At 29.9% G+C, this 16658-nt stretch overlaps 1 protein-coding gene across 2 annotated transcripts in view; it reads left to right on the top strand.

Moving 5' to 3' along the window:
• The window catches only part of LOC113552005 (cadherin-99C), a 54862-nt gene that overhangs the window by 29052 nt on the left and 9152 nt on the right, over window positions 1-16658 (top strand). For both annotated transcript variants that reach the window (XM_026954657.1, XM_026954648.1), the window contains exons 2-11: window positions 8486-8583; window positions 9843-9908; window positions 11502-11680; window positions 11803-11925; window positions 12060-12302; window positions 14458-14607; window positions 15598-15816; window positions 15888-16091; window positions 16217-16354; window positions 16467-16616. In XM_026954657.1, the coding sequence (XP_026810458.1) occupies window positions 8487-8583; window positions 9843-9908; window positions 11502-11680; window positions 11803-11925; window positions 12060-12302; window positions 14458-14607; window positions 15598-15816; window positions 15888-16091; window positions 16217-16354; window positions 16467-16616 (1569 nt within the window). In that variant the 5' untranslated portion in view covers window position 8486. The remainder of the gene's footprint in view (window positions 1-8485; window positions 8584-9842; window positions 9909-11501; window positions 11681-11802; window positions 11926-12059; window positions 12303-14457; window positions 14608-15597; window positions 15817-15887; window positions 16092-16216; window positions 16355-16466; window positions 16617-16658) is intronic.

Genomic DNA, 16658 nt, shown 5'->3' with positions numbered 1-16658 from the left:
AACTACTCTTCATCAATATGTAAATAAAACCGCCCACTGATTGGTTGTAAGCACTTGTTTCTATGATAATTAAAATAACAATAAAAAAAAAAATAATAATAATACTAGTAGTTTTAGGAGTAATAAAAGCGAATCGTACTTATCTAATACGTATACGAACAGAAATACAAAATAATTGTGTGTGTATACAACTTATTACATGTATAACTACATTTATAATCATTATAATCGTTCAAAACTATAAAAAAAAAAGAAAAATTGAAATTATTCTTTTTTTTTTCATGTTTGACATAATAACATATAATATATTAATATGTATTATCTCTCAACATACTCACGATTAATCTGCTTCCTAGTAGTATCATTGTTACTTGTGTTAATAACAACTGAATCAAAATACTTAAAACTAAAGACGTGAAGTTAGTTCCTTTTTGTTAAGATACATTATATTAATTTCCACACTAAAACTATAACGTATAGCAAACGTCGTATATCATGAAACCAATTCTAGAGAAGAATAAAAGACGAACAATGTTACATATTATATTTGTAGGATACTAAATTGAATAATAACCATAAATTATAAAAATGTTATTTTAAAGTTCATGCATATGAGAATGAGATCTAGAATAATAAATCATGTAAATGATAAACAAACATAACAATATATTGTAATATAAACGAGAATTGTTAATAATATTTTTAAAACAATTAAGTATACCTATACTCGTACTCTATACCTGTATAGCTGCATAGCTATATAATATTAAATATATTATTATACATATGGTAGCTATCGTATGATTTATTTCATACTTAATTAAGTACCTCCCAGATCCATATTAATATATTATGTTATTCAAATCTGTATTATGTATACTAAATATTTAAATCGTATTAATTTTAATTGTTCTACTTTGATTAGGAATATTTCACATTATAAATGATACGTTATTTTATTGAACTAATTCAAGTATTGCATTAAAAATTAATTCATGATATTTTTTAAATTTATAAATAATAAATAATTATATACATAAAATTATTTCAATAAAGTACAGACTATTCAACCAGCTATTATCTACATCTTTTCAGCAAGAAGGAGCTGAACATACTAAAATTTGGTGACTAGGTTAATTATTTAAATAATAATAGTCAAAGATAAGTTAGAATTCAGAGGTGAATTTACGCATAAGCAACACAATAATCACTATAAAAGCATAATACAGGCAATAAAACGAGCGATATTTTCAAATTTTGAAAAGCATTTTTCTTACTATCATATCATTGCTTGAATACATTTATTATTTAAAATTATTAATCAACAACTAATTTTATTACGGATTAGATCAATTAGGGGTATGAATATACTCAACAACTCAACGTGTGTATGACATATCCAAAATTTACTAAATCTATCGTCTGTTACAGTAGAAGATTGAAGAAAAAACAATCAATTTGATCCCCCAAAAATCAAAACACATCGACAATAACCATTTTCATTTCCTCCCGTACTCGCGTATACGAGGTACATAATTCGCAGAGTTGTATAATACATGGTAGTTTACCACCGTTAGCCGACGATATTATCATCTCTTACCACGCGATCTTCGGAGAGTATATTTCTCCCTACCTCTGTCACTCTCTGCTAAAACTAGCTATAGATACATAGGCATCGTGACGACCGTCGTTTGTACCTCACACGCAATTCTGGATGCGCGTTTGATTCGGTCATAAAATGAAAACAAAAAAAAAAAATTAAAAAAAAAACTACCTCCGCCAGCGCGGCTTGCTTAACCAGTTTCTCCGGGTACACAACTATAAGCGCCCGTGAATTAGCCGGATCATTAATCACGCAAACATCTACGACTTAGTGTATAGTAGATAGCCAGTCGCTACTAATCTATTAAGTACTATTAATATATTATTATTAGAGATGGTGAGCGATGGTTTTATTCGATTTCTCGATGCACCAATATAGCATATACTTAGTCCAAGTGTGTAATATAATACATATATAGTATCGAATAACGGAATCGTGTTTTTTTTTTATGCCCATTTCGATGTTTTATGACATTACTATTATATAATATTTTACGTGTTGTCGACTTGTTATTAACATGATTTATGAAGTATCAAATAAAATGAATACCGAATATCGGAATCAACATTTTTGGTATAGCTCATTTACAATGTATTATCAGTCGATATATTCACAACAAAAAATGTATTGCTAACACTAACTCTTCTTATATATGTGTAGTACTATTTAATTAAACTTCTGGGGAAAAACGAAATACAAAAAAAAAAAAAGAACCTATTATAATTTTGTCCCAAGATCACAAATTGTTGACGTTTTTCAGCAGAAATCATCATTTTTCAAGTGTATTATAAGCATGTGCGCTGTCCTCGCATTAGGTATATTATTATTATACTTAAAACCTACACGTTTTCCTCGATTTATATTCCACGCGTATATTCCGCGCCCAGCGTTCGTGACTGGGTTTTTTTTAATCTAAATATCATTAATGGCGGCTGAAGCCCGTTAACGGAAAACACGAAGCAAGAAATATTAAGGATTTTTAATTGGTATATACGTAACGTACTGATATATCTCGTGAGTTTTCAGCGAAAAGGACGTGTGTGGTTATTACTATTATGAAGTATTACTGCAGGTGTGTATTGAATATTTATGAAATAATCCATTATTATTGGAAATTACGCATTATACTAAAATGTGTACCTGACAATTAATATAATTTAAATACTATATAACTGTTTTTTATTTTTTTAATGTGCCATTGATAAAATTCTTAACCGGGAATAAATAATAAGTTGAATATACAATATTATAAGCTTGTAGCACTAAATTTTAATCGTTATGATTTTAAAATAGCTTATTAGTCGTGAGTCACTTCCTGTTGTCTTCTTAATAGTTACAACTTTATTATACTATATTTATAGGTAGGTACATCATTTTCTTAGCAAATTATATGAATAACGTATAATTTGTGTACAAACTATAGCCTATAAGAGCTTCATTACTATAGATATTAAATAAAGTCGTATAATATTATGGATAAAAATATATGAATTATATTATAAGAGACACGTTTTAATTTACAGAAAAATTTATTGTATTTATATTTTATATTATTTAATTTCATTAAAATGTTGATTAATTACTCATTATGACTTAAATACCTTATATTTATGTTTGGTACCATACCCATAAAGTAAATTGTTTTGTGATTATACGATGCCTATATTTGACGTTTAATTTCGTAATATAATATACGCAGTAGGCGTGATTTGAGGAGTGTTCGAGTGCGGTACGCCTATATAGAACTGTAAAAAATAAGAAACAATAATGTCAATCGGCAAATGTATTGATTATAATTAATAAATTTACAGTACCATTTAAAAAACTGTTAAAAACGAATGATGTTGGATGGGTCTAGATCATGATGTAAAGAAAATAAGATGATAACACTCATCTTGTTAGAAAAAAAAATATACGATTTACGACAGCCTTTTTGATTAAATAAATACCACCAAGAGTACAACAATATTTGAAGTTTTTATTTGTTAAATTGGTGTTTTTAGAGTAATGATCAATAGTTTTTTATCCAATTGTAGGATGGCTATATCTGGTGTACTCCTAAATGGGTAGGGTATTTTACTCCTATTTTATTTCTACTATTTACTAATTAATATGTAAGTATCTATTGTTCGCCGATTATTTAAAAATATATTTACCAATAATTCTATGGATAACTATATTCTGCTATAATTTGATCTTAACAAATTTTCTTAATGATGTCTCAAAAATAGTTTAAAATCGTAAATCTTAAATTCCAGTTAAATTATTATTAAAATGTAATTTTAAGTTAGAAGATATCTTATTATCATCCTGCAGACCCCCGTGCTGTAACGGGAATGTATGTAAAACCTATATCGGCAATCGGACCATTCGAATCAGACTATCCCGTGTTTTGTTCCCTGTATACTAATGCAAACCGTGGAAAACTCATTTAAGAGGAAATTCCGTCTATAAACTGAAAACTATCAATAAAAACACAATCGCCATTTTGCAAGACGTTTTTCTCTCATTACGACGTATGTCCTCCAGCACCGGATAATCAAATTGTTGGAATATTGAGTTTTAGTATCTTTAACGTTTGATTACAGCTATTGTACGGTTTATTCAATTTTATTTTATTCAAGTTCACTGGTCCAATTTGGGCCTGGTGTCTTCCACAAACAGTGAACGAATGTACATATGTATCGAAGTTTTTTTATTGTTTTATTGGTAATAATGTGTAATTTTTATTTCTATTAAATACCACCTTATATTTATGTCATGAAAATCGTAAATAAAACTATATCCTATATGCCCCTAGCACTATGTTCTAATATTTGCAATTTACATACAATATTCGAATGGAGTTTCCAACAGACATTTCTCACTGCAATAGCTCAAATATAAGATCAGTCAGTAGCATTGGTCTTATATTATTATGATATCATGTGATAATCTAACTCTAGTAAATAAAAAATACGATGATATTATATCGTAATATGATATATATAAATACAGTTATTGAGTTATATATGCATCAAATATTTATTTTATTAGGTATTAATATTTTAATAATTATAAGCTTTAACTTTAATGTTTGTAGCTTACAATATATTATATACATTTTAAATCGGTCCAATTTATTGTTTTATTGTACGTAGCAAATATTGATATATGAAATGTATTACTGGGCTCTATTACCTAAATTTAGACATTGGGCGATGGTATGTTTGATTGATACAATTTGTACATTGCATGTTGGACCTAATAATTAAAATAAGTATTATTATTATTATTATTAGTATTACTATAATTGCAGATTTAACTGGAAATTCTCTTCGTAAAGTTGGAATACGATGCTCTTAAAGTTCAACGCATATATAATAAATATACAAAGTATATATACGTGAAACGTATTCGACCTAAAAGTCGTAGGAGTTTGCGCGTTTAAATATTTGAAATTCAAATTTAACAAAGTAGTATTATTCATATATTTACATTTATAATATGTTTATTATTATATTTATGGTGAATTAATTTATTATATTATGTTTATGTTTACGCCGTTGATCGTACGTAACACATACACTCTACTTTATTTAAATCACTCGTCTCGAGAAACGCGTTAATGCTGACAATTAAATCTAAATTTGAATGATACATTTTAGCCTTATAGGTGTGGAGCTGCTGTATGTTGTATGTGCATACCTTTAGTGGTGCACGCCAAACCACTGCGGGCTATTGTTTAACGGCTGCAGGCTATTTTTTAACAAATACGTTATTATTCGGATGTACGTATTACATAATTTATAAATGTATATATTAAAGTGTATTATATGGACAGCACATGATATGAAATATTGGCAAGTTACCATGTATGCTTACCGATTCACAGTCGTGTATTGTACATAATTCATAATATATAATATAATACATACCTACCCAGTATACTGTATACCCACCTACCTAAAGGTGTCACGGTTGTCTTGCATATAAAAATTCAGATATTTAATATATTAAAAGTACAAATGCACTTATATTTTATATTGTTATTATACTGAATTCCTTCGTTATAACCTATACAGTTTTTGATTGGTTGTTTGATATTATTCTTATCTTAATTAAAATCGTCTACAAAGTATTAATTTCATAATTTTTTGAATTATTTTTAATTTTATAGGTAGATTATATACTCTGTACGAGTCATTTGTAAATTCACAATAATATACTAGATACGTTTTATTATCACGCAAACGTGTGTAACCGACCATACCTCGATCAAATAATAATATTGTATTATTGTTCTACAATTTTAAGTATCTAACAAACAAGTATAGACCATATAGTACATACATGTGTAAGTTATACTTATAGGTATATCGTCAATTTCAATCGAATTTGCGGGCTATAACGGTCGTATAGGTACGCGGTCCAAGTTGAAATAATATGAATTATGTAGGTAGGCACCCTTATATGATACCTCTACACGTATATCTACGCGTGTCGATGCAATCTCGACGATTTCTCGTTAAAACCACGTAAAAGTGGACTACGCATACTCCTGCAGCTCGCCGCGCTTGGGCGCTGAAAAACGGTCTTGTTATCTCCACGATTGGCGCGAGCACTTTTCGTTTTTATGTATATCGTTAGGCAGTAGTCGTTATCTGTACAATATTAAATTGTGTGTGTCGTACACTTATGTGTACGAATGTCGAATCGTGACGGTGGCCAAGGCAAGTTGCTAAACGCTCGAGATGTCTGACCCGAATACCGATTGACCGTCGTGCCGCCGCTCAGTCGTATCGGGCCAAAAAATCCTGTCCACAGATATTGTTATAGGTATTATAAGTACATGCCTACGCCTGTAATATATCTTTCGAAAAAAAAATACACACAATAATATATATTATTATAGGTACCTACGCGGGCACGGCGGAGTTGGATCGGATTCCGAAGTATGGCCTTGCAGAAAGGGTTAGGTGTATAATATAATATGTTAGGTATACGTGTATGCACACACAAACCACTCACACACTCACACACTGCGACAGTTTAGTGAAAAGTCATCGAATTACATTATAATTAGCGCGTCGTGAAGTCGCGTATATAATATACACCGATGCAGTGTATTAATGTATTATGTATTTAGGTATATATTGTATTATAAATATTCGACAAAATAATAAGGACAAGCAATATATATATCAATAACGATAATAATAATGTTGTTTAGCGATCGGATTAGATCTGCGTCGGTCGGTCGTGTTCTGAGTATTATAATGATATTATATTATTATATACATAGCACATGCTCTCTCGTGCGGCGAACGTTTTCATAACAAAAAATCTAAAAACTCAATCCTTTTTTTGTTGCATTCGCAACCCATTACACTCGTGTAGTCATGTGTATAGATAATGCTGCACATAATGCACCAGCGTTCTAAACGCGTTATACCCAGTACAATTTCTATGTACGTACAACGCATTGCGTTTTATAAAATCATTCAAGAAAGTATTTTTCCAATCCAAACAGAAAGACAATAAATATTATAAAAAAAATATAAAATAAAATAATAAATACAATACTATCACATGGCCGTTTTATAACGAAGAACTATATAGGTAGGTACGCTATCGTTTAGTCACGATTACTGAAAAACTTTAAGTGATTTGTATATTATTATTTATTATGTTCTATTCATTGAATGTTTGCCCCGTTCGAATTACGTATTCAACATAAATTATATAATACTATATACGCATGTGTGTATTATTAATGTACGCTGCATTACTTTAACCTAAATAGTAAATACTATAGATGTCCATACTGCTATTATTATAGTTATTACTGAGTATACCTACCTACCTAATAATTTATTTAGAATACACAAAACACTCGTTTCATCGTATGGCTAATTACGATTATTATTTATTATTATTGCGTTTGCGATACAGGATTATTTGCGTTACGATCCAATCGACCGAAATTATTCTTTTTAATTTTATAACTCTATTATATATACACATTATTGAGTTATTTGTGCCACGGTAGCTAGATCAGTCATATAGTACATGAGATGTAAGAGTTATGATAATTTTAGATAGGTATACTTATTCAAAGTGAAACCCCATAAGTTTATGTTTGTACCATTCATTCGTTAATATGAATAGCAAAACCTGAAGTGTATTCCGCGTGATAATACTATAATAGCATAAAAAGTTAAAAAGATTTCTATACATATTATAGACGGTAACGACATCAATCCCAAATTGTTAATTATAAATGAGTATTGATAATAAACGTATAATAATATATTATATATACGTATACCATAGTGTTATAATAGAATGTATTCTCGAATCCCGTATTATATAAACAATTTCTTATTACTTATTAAGTCGCAAAATATTTCCGTCGTAAAAAAAATTAATAAACGTACCATTGCAGTATATAAACGCACATTATCCATTAATTAAAAAAAATGACATACTAAAATTATCGTCAATAATAATATACTATACGACTTTAAAAGGTCACGTGCCATTATTATCGTATACACGCGCATAACTATATACGATGGACTTTCACTCGTCAGTTTCAAGGGGTTTTTCGACAAGAAAAAAACACCTCGTATCACTTCCACAATTGTGTAATAACAGTTATGTAGGACTATAATAAAGCAATATTATCCTGGTTAAAAAGCCTCTCGACGTCGGATGGAGTCCTGTGCGCAGAATAAGTCATAAAAATACTTCTTTCAGAATTTATTCGCTAATGACAGACAGCTCTGCGCAACCATACATGCGTACGTGCATGCTTACGATGTGCCAGTGATTTTCATAACTTGGTGATTTTGTTATGTACCCATTAAAATTTAAATGTTTTTTTATTTTTTGTTTTAGGATGGATCGACGACGGTTTGTAATAGCTGCGTGGACCCCGCTACTGTTCCTGTTCGTCTTGGACAAAGGATACCGACATGGCGTTTATGCCAAACCAGGTAATTTGATTAGAAGATTAGAGCTGTTTGTATATATAATAGCATTCAACTGCAAGAATAATAGCTATAAGTACCTATATAATGCAATCTGCAACACGTTATCTATGTTATACGACGCGATCGCGTTTATCTTACGCTAAAAAATTCATCTGTGACATAAATAAAACAAAATCTTAAACTGCAATAGGTATAAACAATATATATTATTAACTATTATTTATCGTTTTAACGATCTGTTTTTATTGTAATATTTATTTTAATTGTGTTTACTGGCGGTTTAGGTATAAAATATAAATACAATCCTGAGGTAATAAAAAAATCTACCATTTATAAGCCAATCCTGAAGAAATTATACGTGACGTCATCAGATAATGTAATAACACTAATAACTTATTCTATCTCCTATATAATAATATTTATCTCCATACAACTATATGTAATATGTAATGTACTAATGTGTGAGTATGTCGTATGACGACAATTTTCTCCATGCCCATAATAATATCAAACAAGTTTGTTTACTTATACGTATTATTCAATTCAAAAATATATTAATTCAAAAATTACCATACACCAATACTACTAGCTTCGTCGAAATGAGTTAATTAGTTATATCCGTGGGATTGTGTAATCGATTGTCGCTCCATGTATTTATATATAAAACATAAAATCTTATATACAGCGTGTTTATAATATTATGTGCAAAGCATTTATGGAGAATTGACGACCGGTTTGTATATACCTATAGGGTCGTAGAACTCGTGTGAACATCTTACATGTATATATACTATAAAGATATATATTATGGATTTCGTGAATTATGCTCAAAATCACGTGTTTATAAAAATTATAAAAATTAAACAAACAATTTAGTCATCATTTTTTGGCATAAATCTTAACCGAAACGCACAGATTGAAAATTGCATCACGATATAATATTTTAACTCAGTTTCAGATCCAGGGTTTGATTGCGAAGTGGAAGAAGTATTTTAAAACAGAACTTAATACATATTTATTAAAACATGTATTATTTAAAAGTTTTTTAGAATATTAATTATAATATAAAATAAATGTATGTATACTATAATAAGTATATTATAGGTAGAAGTGTATAACTAGTATTTTTAATGATATATTATTTTAGTACAGCTTACACTTAATTGGTTGATGTACCACTGTACCTATACCTCTAGAACAATAATAATCAAAATATTAATTTGACACGTTTTGAATCGAACTCACTTTTATTATTATTTTAGGGCTTTGTGAAATGGAAACTGGCCAAGGAAATATTGTGTTGGACATCGAAGAAAGTCGTGGGTCTCGTGAGTATTTTTTTTTTCAATAAAATCCAATTTGTCACGGCAATAAAAAAGGATCCACTTATATTTCCGCGTGACGTGTGTTGATTTGTTTCGGGTTACACAAGTTAAGTTACCGATGACCCAACGGGTTCATTCTGAAAAGATAGTCCGAGACGACGAACAAAGGTCTTTGTGTGCTCGCTTGATGCTTGAAGGGAACTACAGTACAAAACAAAAAATTATAATCATTATCTTATTATATTTTAGAACATTCACTACGAACAACATTTATCGATAATTATATTATAATATCAGAAATATTAAAATATTAATAGTAGGTAATACGATTATGACGGATAGACTTAAAAATATTTCAAAAATATAACCACACTTGGGAAGTTTTTGAAAATCCCTCGTTACTTGTTTTCGGATGACATTTAATATCGTACAATAATTATACGTTTTCTAAACTTAAAAGTTAATTTATAAAAACTAGACCGTGTGAACTTGTTCAAATATACTATTTATGTACAACACATAGTCACGCTGTATAATTGTCACCAGTACACACACGTTCACACATCACAACTATAGCAATAACAACAACGAAAACGTAAAACTGATTATTACTCGTCACAACAATAATTGTACCGTTATCCTCGAGCTATTGGCAGTTATTTACACCTCGTGATGTGAGATGCCAACGTTAAGCGTGCCACCTTTACAATGGACCATCGTTCTACAGTCGCTTTTTATTGTGCCGGTATTTGACCTGATAATACTTACTTCAGCCAATCAACGACAGCACGTATACTATGTAGTTAGGTAGTAAATATAATAGACACGTCGAAGTTTCTTATACATACTCCACTATCAATAGTAAAAATATATAGGTCTTATCCAAAATGTCATTCGATAATAAGCTATGTAAAATATTTCATCCAACGAGAAATCGACGCGAAACGGATAGTATACAGATACATAATAAAGATTAGACTTCCGCGCCTCACACGTCACTCGTATGTCTACAATTATTGTTGTACAATAGACGAGCCGTTTAAATGATTCCCACGAATAATGTGATTCCTCTGCAGAGCAGTGTGCCCAAAAACGTTTTCTTTTTCTTATGATTGTATTATATTGTATGGTACTAATATAATCAAATTTTTCCGGAAATGAAAACTTCTGTAATAGAATAAGCACAACCGATTGTCGTTGAAAATACTTAAAAAAAATTGGAATATCATCAACAAGATTTTAATGTTCCGATTCTCCAATTGACGAGTCATCCAAATTTTATATTTTATTTATGATTTTTTTTTTTTTGTGAAAATACTCGGCAGTTTCGTGTTAGACATCGCGTGCCCCTATAGCTGAGTTTAAAACGCACTAACCGTAGTTAACGTACAATAATTATGTGCCATTATCTCGGCAATTATATATAGAAAACGCCTGAGGATGATGTGCACTTATGATAATAAATTAATATATAAACTTAATATAATGATATCGTGATCTCTTTTAACATGCTACAATAATATAATATAAGTAAAATAATTTATAACATACCTAACACACATGTTGTTGTTTTGTTTTTTGTTTATATATGAACAGAAATAAATCAACCCATCAAACCGTCCGAATTACCGATCATAGGAGATCCTTACACGGAAATATCTTTAGATTTACTTTTTCCAACAAGAAATTCAACGTTTGCGTTAATCGGAAAACATATCCAATTAACTCAACCGCTAGACAGAGATGCGGAAAACTTGTCCCACATCGTATTTCAAGTAACTATATATCAATATTTTTTTGTATTTTTTCAAGTACATTATTATTATAGTACTAAATATCTTATTTTGTTTTAATTCATGGCTTGAAATCTTTTTTTATTTTTTAACTTTACCTTTAGGTTACATGCGTAGTAAGGTCTACTAACAAAAAAAGGACTATACCCATAATAGTCCGCACGACTGATATTAACGATAATGCACCAGTATTTTTGGATACTCCGTATCAAGTATCGGTTCCCGAGGTACGTATCGTGTCATACTCATAACGCATTAACACTTGGCATATTTCATTAATTTTAGTCTTTCGTCTAATAATAATTATTATTCGTCGTTTGTCTATTATAATTCATTTTGGTGTGTGTGTGTATGTATACAGTTGACAACAGTCGGCGCATCTGTAGCAGCTGTGAAAACAGTAGACGCAGACACCGGTGTCAACGCTCTAGTCGAGTACTTGGTGATTCCCGGAAACGTGCCGGAAGAAGAACTTCAAAAAGGCAGAGTCAGCGATGGTGTCAAACACTTTAAGATGAAATCTTCCAATTCTGGCGAAATAATACTACAAAAAGGCCTAGACTTTGAAAAAGTTCAAAAATACTTTGTAACGATCCAAGCAACGGTACGTATAAAATTTAATATTTAATTATCGTGTATTCCATTTTCGGCAGAAACGAATTCTAAATTCTAATAGGTACAGCGCAATTATATATATATCATAATATTATATTATAATTTAATAATCGGTATCGTAGTAATTATTTTTCTCCGCGATGTTGGTTCTTAAGCCGAAATCGTCTTTTGGAACCATATCCTCAAACTACGAAACCGTGTAATACTCTAAAAATATAATATTACGATTTACGTTTATGGTGCGGGGACACGCACTATACACGATAGGGTTTAATAACGAGGCCAAAGTGGAAATGTCCAATTTAAGCAAGCCGCTCTAGTTACACTGGTATTTTTTACCATGTTTTTTTTTCTTACAGACCGGTTATAGATACTATTTTCTTTCTCACATACGCATTTTATCCGATTTATTATATACACCTATATGCTTACACCACTTCCCTTAGCAAACAATATACATGAGAAAGAGGGATTATATATACGTACCTACACACGTCACGCGTTTCGCACTCCGCAAACGTCCTACGCTATGATACCCGCGAACACTGGTTGAGATTGCGTGCCTATATTATATATGCATCATCTCCTACGGATTTTGTATATAGTATAATGACTCATCAATCCTACACCTGAGATTTCATAGTTTTTTTTTTTTTAATACTTTGCTCCAAAAATATAATATGATAATAATTAAGTGTTGAAATTAGCCGAAAAATAGCGTTGGTGGTTGATAATACAATACTAATAATATATGCACGCGTATAATATGTTATACGATCTGTTGACAATGGATACTCGTATTTCTAGTCACGTGGATTTTAATATATTTTTATATTATTGTTCATGAGCCACTTCAAGATATCAATATTTTGTATTATTATTTTGTTATTTTGAAAATATTTAGTTAAATAATAGAACAATTATTAATACCTATAATACTTATATTGATGAAATTTTACTTTATACGCTTATACTGGTTTTAATAATGACGTGAGCAAGTCATTCTGGTTAAACTAATTGTTAAAGCGATAAAATATATCCTAAACGTAGATCTTTAGAATTTTTCTTTTAATTCGACCTCGAAGCTATAATAATTCTATTTCAACACACATTAAATTTGAGTATTTACAACTGACATTATTTGTTCTCGTGTACGAGCCCACTTAATAATGATACTTATAGACTATAATTCAAAAAGGTTTCACCTTCACTATTCGACCCCCGTGTTATCATTATCAGTATTTATTAATTAAATAATCAAAACTCAATAAACCGCTCCTGAATTACCCGCCAAAACATATTTTAAAGATAATGCAATTTCATTTAAGTATACAATTTTTGAATTTACCATGACCGATTTTTTTAAAAATTCATACGACCTTTATTATTTTAAAAATGTATCCTACGGTAATATTATATGCAATAGTGCTATAAGCAGTATAAGTACTATATGCTTTAATTTTTAAGTGATGGGAATTAACGAAACTTGTACTGCCGCATTAAATATACACTTATTATATAGGTAATTTGTATCTACATTTAGATGAAATCGTTTGTAAATGTACGCATCATTCTATGTGTATACCTAGTCTATACTGTGTAAAATATTACTTATGTACGCTTTGAACAATAATATTATAATTAATATTCTATGTTTTTTTATGTTTTTTTCCCCGGCGTGTGTCAAATAAATAGAACAGTCGAATATCGATAAACGGTATAGGTGTAGGCATTATAGTTGTTTATGTTTGAATATTACACGCATCCAAATATGCACAAGCACACGCGTACACACACGCTACAGCGTACACTGCTCATGTAATACGTATTATATATAGGTACACACACTGTACATATGGCACATTTATGACGGATAGCAACGGTTGCAGAGGTCAGACACGTTTTAAATGTTTGGATGGCGTGAATCGCAGTGAAGTTGTAAATGTTTTGAAATGGATAGGTTTTTTATTTTATTCGGTTATTGGTGTATTTCGTACGCCTGGGGACAGGCGATGGAATTCAACGTCGGCCCCATTTATCTATACCCTCTGCCGGTCGGTGCCATCCCGTTTGTCCGATAAATTACCTATATATTTTCACAACATCGTTGAACGAATGAGCGAATGAAATAAACATGATTTCAGGACCGAGCTAAGAACCCCGAGGACAGACTTACCTCGACAACGACGCTTACGGTAATGGTAAAAGACGAAGACGATCAGGATCCATCGTTCAATTATCAAGGATGTACAGTTCAGGACGGAGCTTGCATAAATCCAGAATACTACACAACAGTAAGTAACCATTATAATATACTCCATGACTCCATAACTATTATCTATTATGTAAAGATTTTAACATGATATCAGTGAAACAGAATATACGTTCGGGTTTATTTAGTCCATTATTTTCTGCTCTAAAAATCAAAATGACCAATCCAATAAATTAACATATTATAATATGATTATATCTATATTACAAACTACGTACGTACTCTATAGTTGTTTCATTCATGGGAGAGAGTTAAAACATTTAACGCTTAACCGGTTTTCCGGTTGCCCGCAGGTTTCATACGAACTACTAATCGTAAACTATATTACATATCATTGGTGTAATAAGTGTGTGTGGAGAGGAAGGAATATAAATGGCATTTTTTTATTTTTGTGATTTATTATTGGAGTTGAATGATTATGATTTACGATGATAAACACAAATACACATGTGCAGATCATACAAATCGTTACAGATGTAATTTTTAAACATTTTTCATGTATTATAATAATAATTACAATAATATATAGGTAATATATAATATACCTACTTGAATTCATTCATGTTTTTTTATTAAAATAATAAATAATCTAATTTATTGTCATTAAATTAATAACTTGTAGTTCATATTAACTTAAAAAGATCCATTAATTTTAAACTAGTTAAAAATGTTGTGGTCCAACCCATAAAATGAGCAAAATAGATTGATGTTTATTAGACGATTAAAACATATTAAATTAACTAAATTATTTGAATTTTTCAATCCATCATTGATATTTTTTAACTAAGTATTATTATATCTTTTATCTTAACTAAAAATAATAATATTTACTTAATAATTATTTCATGACCAGTATAATAGTATAATAGTTCAATACTTTATTAGTACATTTATTTTTAACAAAGAACAATTTATTTTTATTTTATTTTTTGTACCTATATTAAATAAAATTGTATTAGGTTTTATAAAATCATCAATGTTTTACTAAATATTTTTAAATTTTACTTAATAGGTTGCCAGTGGTGTAAATTCTGGTGTCCTTACGATAAGACCAGAAAAAATACAAGCTGTTGACATGGATTCTTTGAATTATCCAATTCAGTATTCGTTCATTGATGGAACTCCGTCGTTCTACGCTGAATATTTCACCATAGATCCTCAGTTTGGTACCGTAAAACAAATAAAGGCAGTAGATACTAGTTTGACGAAGAGATTTTCAATAACTGTCAAGGTATTCATAAAAATAGTACTTACCTATGTAGTTATTAAAAAGATTATTTGACATAAATGTTCGTATTTAAGGCTGAAGAAGAATCATCCAACCACAGATCAACTACCGCTAAACTGTACATCGAAGTAAAACCTGTCGATATCAACCCTCCTGTAATACACAGTTCTGCTGTTGATGAAGGATATGGATTTGTAGAAGAAAACTCACCTATTGGTACAAAAGTTTTAGATAAGAATGGACAACCAATAATTTTATCTGTAACCGATGACGATTTGGTAAATATTATAACTTAAATTTAAAACCAACAAAAAATTTTTATGCACTCCCTCTAAAACTTAGAAAATAAGACATTTACATTTTTAAATATCAAAGTATTTATTATAAGTGTTTTATAATATAGGGACCAAATGATCCTAAAATAACTTATGCATTTGAACTCACAACTAATTCTTTTAACGTGGATTCCGATGGGTATGTTTACGTAAATGAAGAAAAATTAGACAGAGACCCACCGAATCCTGGAAAATACCGTTTTCAAGTAAATATAAATTTATATAAATTTATTAATGTTGCTGTATAATTTAATCACTCGTTAGTTGCAATCAAACAAACGATTTTTTCAATACTATTATAATACATATTATTTTTAGATAGTAGCTAGAGAAGTTAATGGACATGCAGGTAGCATTCCATACTTAATGACAGTGTTCTTGAAAGATGTGAATGATAACCCTCCACGAATGCCAATGTTGTCTCCGATCACGATCCAAGCTGGAAATTCTAGGCGACAACTTGTCCAAGTAAGTTGTAAATTATATTGATCGATTTTATAAATTTGCATT

The sequence above is a fragment of the Rhopalosiphum maidis genome, chromosome 1 (assembly GCF_003676215.2).
Source record: "Rhopalosiphum maidis isolate BTI-1 chromosome 1, ASM367621v3, whole genome shotgun sequence".
In the NCBI taxonomy this organism is placed as follows: Eukaryota; Metazoa; Arthropoda; class Insecta; order Hemiptera; family Aphididae; genus Rhopalosiphum; species Rhopalosiphum maidis.
The sequence above is the reverse complement of the archived record's forward strand: the minus strand, read 5'-3'. Positions and strand labels throughout refer to the sequence as shown.